Genomic DNA, 8496 nt, shown 5'->3' with positions numbered 1-8496 from the left:
TTTCAAAAATACAAAACAAGGAAAATAAGTATATGTACACAAACACTATTAAAATAGAATATGTATTGTACAAAATATGTACAGCTAACGTCAGATTCAAAACAAATCCTATCTTGTCCGTTTGTCCTTGATGGTGTAGTGAAGGACTAATGGTTGGGCCTAGGGGAGAAAAAAAAGGGAAAGAAAAACAGATTACTATTTTTACATTCGACACATTTAAAGTCAAATACTTCATTAGTAATGTTTAAATGTTAGTCTTGCAACCACGTAAAAAATTGATTTCACTATTAAGTTCAGCAGCCGTTATGCAGCATCAGTGAACTTCCTCTGGATTTTCAAAACGAACTAGTAAAAAGAAAATCTGCTATAGTGTGAAAGAATGTATGACATTTGTTGGCACTAGCGGACACTGGCTGTACTGTACCTTGCCAAACCAGTGTGAGAGCCATAGTCGTTTCATGGTCATGTGATCGGGCAGAGACTCATTATTGAACAACATCTGGACCTGTCGGGAGACCACACAAACAGATGTGAGTGGGGAATCTGAAAGGAGCAGCTGTGATTATTTTTATATGTTTAAATGTTGGTAAAAGATGTGACAGGAGTAGAAAAACCTTTTTCTTATTTAAAAAAAAAAAAAAAACAACTCACTCAGGCAAGTTTGTCTTGATAATTAAAATAAATACTACCAGAGTCTTAATGACACTAAAAACACTTGAGCACTTTAATTGGAAATTATGCAACTCAAACTGAAGAAATCTGTCCGATCTGGACAGTGTTTCTGTATCTTAGCAATTTTGATTAATGACATTTTTAAGTGGATTTAATACAACAAACTGCCTTAATTTACGATTTCCACCAAAGGCAGTGATCGAAAGCTGTCTTCAAATTGTGCTTTGACGTTTATTTTCAATATGATTTAATCCAGAAATAACAAAATGACTACTTTTCAATTGTATTCAGGGGCTTCAAACACTTTGTGTGATAAAACATGAAAGAGCAAAATATTTCCCAGCGCTGTGGTTTAATTAGTGTCCATTTATCGCAGCTGCCGTTTGTGGTCAATGAGCTGCATCCTGACTGATATGATGTCCTATTATGTTCCTATTCATTACAGAGCATTTTATTTCACACTTCTTTTTGTTAACTGAGCCAACAGGGCCTCCATAAATGTTGAATTTATGACCAAAGTGCTTAAGGTACCACCAGTGTTTCCTAGTTGGATGCTGCACAAAATGCGCCGATCCAGTGATTTAGGAATGCCATAATAGGAATCCAAGTGAAATTACTGGACACTATTTTTTTCCCAATAACTTTCTAATAAGAGAGCAAATGTAGTTTGTCCTTGATGATGCAGCTTAGACTCATTTGATACTTTTAATCGGCGTAATGTTAGGTGTACCATAATGTTCATCTGATGACTGACTGACCTGGTGTTTTTCCACGTTTAGCCGATGACAGAGAACTTTGCGTAGGTGTCTCACTTCTGCTCGGACCGAACAGCGAACAAACTTCTGCTGCAGAAATGAAGTCAAACAAGCACATGTAAAATTCACCAGCCGGAAAATGACCAGTCAATGACACGTTCCAAAAGAAAAGGGTAACTCTATCAGGCCTTGACTGCTCCAAGACTTGTGGTCACCAGGGAGCCAATTAGACAAATGTCTTATTTTCTTGTTTACACTGCAGGTTATGATTCCCATTCACTAAACCACAGAAACTATCCCTCATTTAGCTTGCTTTATGTAGACAGGACTGTCTCACTTCTTGCAGTGATAACTTACATATTTGGTTTTGCTGTTCAAATACAGCAAAAAGCCCAATAGTCATAAATGTCTCTTCAGATTCTTGTAACATAAGAAGCTCTGGCTGCAGCCTATAAATGGCTGGCTTTAATTTTTGCATTCTAAAAGGTTTTGTAAACATTTATGCAACACTCAGCACATTTCTGTGTGTATGAAATGAGCAAGAGGTGAGGCAAACAGGCTATGCATAGGCTACGGGCAAGTCCCTGTTGCAATTCAGAATGACAAATGACAAAGTAGCAGGTAACTGCTGGACGCTTTCCAGCCTCAGCCGACATATTACACGCCTTTGAGGCAAAGAGTTTTTCCCCAAAATGAAGTATGAGAGAGTATTTCTTTGAAGACTGAGGCAGAAATTTCTTTCACCAAACTGCTGCCGCCACAGTAAAAACAGACGACATGATGCATCAATGTAAGAAACAAAAGGTTACAAGTCAGGTCAAAATTCAAATCCAGAGCTGATGGACATGACTGTCCTTGTAAAACCGATCCAATGTTAGACTCCAGAGTGTGTTTACGTCTTTGTTTTGATATTTTAATAAGCAGGTTCTCCATTGCTGGCTAATCTATTTCTACAGAAAGGTCAAAGTGAATGTCACAACACCGGCCAGGAATGGAACAAATGAAGCAACAGGGTCCCATTACTATTATTATAATGTAACATTAGATACAACAATAAACACATTTTAACTACTTGTAGTGTTCAAAGAAGACAAAATGTTGGTTAATGATGCCTCAACACTAGCAGCAGTGACCAGACCTCATCTCAGTGAGACATCAAAACCATAACATCTGTACTGCACTTCAAACTGCTCTGGAAACACACGCAGTGCCTTCAAATCTATGATAATGAAAAGACATTTTTGAAATCTCAGCAGCACATTGTCTGAGCAAGGCTGCCCTCTGCTGGCTGACCAGAGTCTTTGCAGACCATGATGCATCCGGAGCAGTGCGGAGAATAATCACAGTGGAATTTGACACAAGCCATGTGTTTTCGTGAAACTGCTCTTCTAGTGAGCATTGTTTGAGTCTTGACTCGGGCATTATACCTTCATACACGCACCCCTCAACAAATGAGCCCATCAGGAGTGTGTGGCCACAGAGAGGAAAACCTCAACAACATTTTATTCACTTCAGGGGGTTTGGAATTGTTTAGCATGCAGGGTTTGAAATACCTTGATTTAAAAAAAAAAATGAATTTACACTCACGAGGAAACAAAAGGAATAATGAGTGCATCCTATGACAATGATGCAGCTGCACAGTAATCAAGGCACAGTTGGGCATTGCTAAGGGATTTGAACTTTTGTTACTTTTTTATTATTTTTTTTTACACTGTCTGTTTTCACTTTTCTTTAATTTCAGATTGTGAAACTTGCTACACAGAATAGAGGAAACGATTAGTGCGGTTAAGTTGCTGACAGCAGCAAACACTATACATTTTCTGTTGCCACTATTTATTGCAGGAAATAGCGCTGTTCTTTTTTCTTGTCATTTATTGTTATAGGGCCAGAACTTTGTAAGTACTCGTTCTTGTTCCGTTTTCTTCACACGTGTGCACATAGTGAGTGCGATTTAGCAGGAAGTTCAGAAAGTTTGTAATTTACATAAATCTTGACATGATAAAATTTGAAAGCATAGCAGGAGTGGAGTTTCTCTGGGTGACCTAACTATCCAATATGATCCCTGGGATCCATTAGCTCTAAATTTAGTTTATCTTACACATCAAGAGTGTTTTTGAGTAACAAAAACACACATCCACCAGCTTGTAGTTGCTGCGTTGGTGTAGATCTTACCAGCAACAAAGAGCAGTTATTGATGGGTCGAAAAAGCCAAACACTTTCTCATAATTAGAAAATCTTCAAATTTTGAGAGATGGCGGTCTGGATAGTAAAGAAAGAATAATTACAGTATGGTTCACTGTGTATGCTTGTCCCACTTATCCGTGTCCCCCCGTGAGCACGAGGCTTCATCTGTAGCTAGAATAACCAGCTGAGTGCAGATTTCTGCTGTTGCAGCAGATGTCAGTGTGCTCTGTATTTACTTAGCAGCTAAAGGCAGAAAATGACTTGTTATGACTTCAAAAATTTGCCCCGAGGGACACACTTTCCAGAGTTGTGCAAGCGCAAGTTGCTTTGAAAGCATCCACAACCAGCTCAACTATTTCTCCAAGTATGCAGGCTTTTATTGAAATACAATATTAAATACATCTGAGAAAAAAAATTACTTACCTGAAGAGTAAGTTTTGTCTTATCTTTGCCAGCAAGGGATGAACTATAAAGACAACAGAAAGTACAAAAAAAAAAAAGAGAAAAAGATTGTCATGCTGGACATGTCTCTTACAATTCAATTAAAGTTTTAATAATCAGACCTCAGATGGAAAACGAATCAATTTGCGATTAATATATCAAAGCTTACCTTAGCCTTTCTAAACATAGTGAAACCTGCTCGTCATATCTGTAGAAATGAGCTTTTGAATGGTCAAAGCTTGTATACGGTAAACCTGTAGCGTCGGGTACAGCATCTAATGAGAAGGGAAACAAAGTTTATGGTCTCATCCTCCATGTAATTCAGGATATGAGGTGTTCTTTGTCAGGCTGTTTGTATTAAAAAGGAGAGACAGAAGTCTTACCGTCCCCAGCAGGTTGGATGACTCTCTCTAACCCACGTGACTGATAAAATTCCTTTATTCGTTTGTCTTCGCCTGTTCAAACATGAAAACGCCTTTAGGGATAAGGTTTACTACACAAACATCACAAGTATACAGGCAAATGCTTCTTTAAAATTTCTAGACACTTCCTGCTAAGTTATTTTACATTTAATAAGCACTAAGCCTTAGCATTAGTTGTGAGTGGTACAACTGTCCCAAACACTGGCACAGCGAGCAAACTTTTCACTTACTTTCTTGAAGCCCAGGCACCAGTTTGTAGACAATGTCTTGCATCACTCGATCCAGTTTGAGGTTGAGTAAAGGCTGCGTCTCATGGATTTTGATGTTGCACATTGGACAATATTTGCTTGTTTGCAGGTATTTCACAATACAACTTTTACAGACTGTAGAGCAAAAAGAAAATATGGAAAAAGCTTGCTGAAAGTGTTTCTGATGAAACGGTGGAAAAACTTCTGCAGGTCATCATCATTTTTGTCAAGCCAGGTTAAAACTCACAAGTGTGCAAGCACTCCGTAATTGTTGTGGCATCTATGAAGTACCCCGCACAAAGGTAGCACACAATGTGTTCATTCAGGTCCTTGATCTTCAACTTCACCTCCTCCTATTATCAAGGACAACAAAATGTTAAATCATCATGCAAAGCAAAGTTTAAAAAAAGCACAATTCCTCCACACAACTTTAAAGCCAATCGTCTCCTAAGTGTAAAAAAACAAAACAAAACATAACAACAACACAACTGCATATTTAGTTTGTGCTCGGATGTCAACGCAACTTAAAAGACAGCTTCAATCTGTGGAAAAATGTTCATACAGTAGATGGCAGATGCGCGGATATGTGCCAAGGTCACAGCCTTGTTGCCAAGATTTCTCCTTTGTTTTCCCTGAACAGTGTTTCAATTTTGTCATTGTTTTTGTAAATTATATAGGAATAACATCCATGTTGATGTGCATGCACTGTAGGAGAGTGAGCAGCAGAAGCTGGCACTCTGCACATATTTGAGAATGGTTCAAACCCCTTTACTTTGTGGGGAAAAAAAGCAAATAAGGGTTATTGTGTAAAAACGTTTGACTGCTTACACTTTATAATATGAATATTAGGTCCCGAGCACCAATCTGCACTGACAATCCATGACTACTCCTTTCCATATTAATCTTAATGCCTGGGATGCACAGTCCTTCAGCTTTCTGCCCACAACCAAAGTTGGTACAGATGTGCAATCTGGATTTTGTACTTGCAGATATCAAGTGAGTTATTTCAATTAAACGTTTTTCATTTGTTTGTTTGTTTTTTTTACCTCCTGGCATCGCATTGTTGCAGCACAGAGTGATTTATAACAAAGACATCACATGCATCAAGTACATTACATGGAAAAATAATCAAAACCGCATTAAAAGTCAGGCAGTCCTCTTCGTCTTTATCTCCACAAAAACAAAAAGCTACGTGAGGCACAAATATTTGGTTTTTAAAGTTATTCAGGGAGTAAAACTTTCGCCGAAGGACGAATTTAAAAAAATCCGGTGAGCTTCAGAAAGTTAAGACAGTTTTTAGCATTTCTGTCAATCAGTGATTGGTGGGGTGTTGTCAAATCGACATTTCGCACTCGTCGGCCTTCCTCCGACTGTAAACGAGATAAAACCGGCTCGGACTTCAGACTCCGTCTCCAACACACATTTTCAGTCGCGGCCACAACGGACGCCATTAACGCGGGTCCCCTTCTCGTTTTAGTCCCGACGAGCATGAAAGCATTTGTGCATCTGATCGGTCCGTCTGTCTGTCTGTATCCTTCCGACATGTTTGAATATGTTCGCGTCCGCAGACGACCCTGACCTTTGAACTTTGACCTCCGGTGCGTAACGAAGAAAGTAAAAAAAAGGGAGGGGGGCGCGCGCGACCCCTTTAAACGGCGGACATTTAAATGAAAAGCGGAGCAGCAGAAACTCAACAAACTTAAAAAGAAGAAGAAGAAGAAGAAGAAGAAGGGTAACAACACACACAGTCGTCTGTTGTCCCGGTTGAAAACACCACACGGCGTCACACAACGAGCCCGGAGCGGGATCACCGGAGTCGGCTGCCGTTAGCGCGTCCGTCCGCTCCCTCACGGTCCAAACTGCCGACAAAGTCCCGGTTCGGCCGGTTAACAGAGACTTGTTTACGGGGCGAAACGAGCTACTGTGACCGATAGTTAGCCGGATTTTGGCACGTTGTAGAAGAACAACACTGTGTGTGTGTTTGTGTGTCTGTGTGTGTGTGCGTATGTAAAAAAAATAAAAAAAGAAGGGGGGGTTCTTCGCGGTCCACGCATGCGCATACACGGCTCTCTTCAGCATCGCTCTCCCTCTCTCTCCATCAGCGCAGCGGAGACGACAGCGCTCTCCCGTTAAAGGGCGTCTTTATCCCGGCTCTGTCGGAGTCTGAGTCCCCGGGGGTCTCCGCCCCGACGCCGGGGAGCCCTAACAACACGGCCGCTCACCTCGTTCCTCAGCGGGTCCAGCTTGTAGACGGACTGTAGCTGATTTCGTAGCCGCATCGCTATGGCCATCGGACCTTGCTCCGCCATCTTTGGGAATTATGCTTACTTCCGGGTAAACCGGATGTGGTGTTTTCAGCAAGTTGGAGAAGGCGGGTAAATGAGAAATATAAATAAATAAATGAGTTGTATCTAATCATAAATAAGAATGAAAAGAATCATCCTCCCCTCCTACAGCTCAGTAATAATAATAATAACAATAACAATAATAATAGTCGTACCACAAAAAAACAAATTTTCCCTACATGTGCATTGTCTTGCTCATTTACCTCAGGCCTTGGCATTTTCTTCACGTTATAATGTAAAAAAACAACAACAAAGAAATAGTAAAAAAGTGTTGCACCATATCCACTTGGTGCACCCACTCTGTACTACGACTGCTGATTTATACTATACAGTGGTATCTGACAAAAACGTTGCTGCATGAATGTATAATGTGGCACCTAAATGTGATTGACTGCTTTGTAACTGTAGGCCAATTTCAAATGCAAACTCTGGTCAAACTCATCCCACAAAATGTAATATTATAATTAAAATGTTTATGAGGAATTTGTATATCTTACCATTTAGTGGGTCAAAAACCACTGTTGGATTCTCAGGCAAAGATGCATATATTGGGTGCCATTATAGGCCCTATATATATGTTATAAAGATTAACCCAGCTAAAATTATTCAGACATAACAATGTTAATTGTCTTAATTAAGTGCTAAAGAGCCGTCTCAATATTTTTTTAGTGCACATTTCCATTCACAAGAAAAAATGGAGAAAATAGACAAAATCAAGACATATCATTAGAACACAAAGCTAATGAACTGTCATGTTTTAGTAGATCTGATAAGTTTGTAAATTGAAATTCCAATTGATACTGACTGTAGAGGGGGGTCATTAAATTCTTCATATAGACTGATTATACTAAGTAATTGTTTTCTGAAAATAATTGTTTGAGTTGCCTATGGTGATTATTTCTAGCTCCTTCACTTCAAATTTATGTCAATCATGTCTAATTCTTTAAGCAAGTTGTTTTTATTTAGTTGTGTCCTACCAATATTTGATCCATTTGTTAGTCTCTGTTCTGGGCGATAGAGGGCACTGGAGGCATACATTTTAGGTTTGCAGCCTTTGGTATCTGGTGATTCTTATTTAACATGGAAATGTCATTCAGTCACTCCTGTAATTAGGAGTTTTATACAGTTGTTGAGAAGAAATTGCGATTAAATCACAATGTCAATCCCTTTTAAAGCCAGTTTTTTTTTATAATTTTTTTTATTGTCCATCAAAACATGTAAGCGCAAAGCCCTAATGTCTTAAACAAGTTGATGTTATTGTTTCACGTTTATTTCTGTGCACACTATTTCACAGGACTGTTGGACGTTTGATGCATACACATCAGGTCCACAAAAGGGTTAATATTGTTCCAGGTTAACATGGGTAAAAATATGCCAAGATAGTGCTGTACCACTAGGTGTTCCAGGATAGACAGTGAAGTGTGGGAAA

General features: G+C 39.3%; 1 protein-coding gene across 2 annotated transcripts; it reads right to left on the bottom strand.

The window, feature by feature from the left end:
* Positions 1 to 7052, bottom strand: pcgf1 (polycomb group ring finger 1). Of its 2 annotated transcripts, none has more exons than XM_029512222.1 (9): positions 6945 to 7052; positions 4970 to 5075; positions 4705 to 4857; positions 4436 to 4507; positions 4222 to 4327; positions 4035 to 4077; positions 1431 to 1514; positions 425 to 505; positions 1 to 159 (listed from the first exon to the last, which is right to left on the bottom strand). In XM_029512222.1, exons 1-9 carry the CDS (start codon positions 7029 to 7031, stop codon positions 109 to 111), a joined length of 783 nt encoding a protein of 260 aa, XP_029368082.1. In that variant the 5' UTR covers positions 7032 to 7052; the 3' UTR covers positions 1 to 108. The 2 variants fall into 2 exon arrangements, with proteins under 2 accessions (XP_029368082.1, XP_029368081.1); XM_029512221.1 differs by having other exon boundaries at positions 1431 to 1517; positions 6945 to 7031.
* Between the last annotated feature and the right edge of the window lie 1444 nt (positions 7053 to 8496).

This window comes from Echeneis naucrates, chromosome 10, assembly GCF_900963305.1.
Source record: "Echeneis naucrates chromosome 10, fEcheNa1.1, whole genome shotgun sequence".
In the NCBI taxonomy this organism is placed as follows: domain Eukaryota; kingdom Metazoa; phylum Chordata; class Actinopteri; order Carangiformes; family Echeneidae; genus Echeneis; species Echeneis naucrates.
The sequence above is the reverse complement of the archived record's forward strand: the minus strand, read 5'-3'. Positions and strand labels throughout refer to the sequence as shown.

Bases quoted from the DNA above. Each gene is read 5' to 3' on its own strand.
- pcgf1 (XM_029512221.1), bottom strand. From the start codon at position 7,031: ATGGCGGAGCAAGGTCCGATGGCCATAGCGATGCGGCTACGAAATCAG. The intron at 4,508-4,704 runs GTAAGTGAAAAG...ATGTTTGAACAG, and splicing joins GGTGCCTGGGCTTCAAGAAA to GCGAAGACAAACGAATAAAG. The intron at 506-1,430 runs GTCAGTCAGTCA...GTCTCCCGACAG, and splicing joins TAAACGTGGAAAAACACCAG to GTCCAGATGTTGTTCAATAA.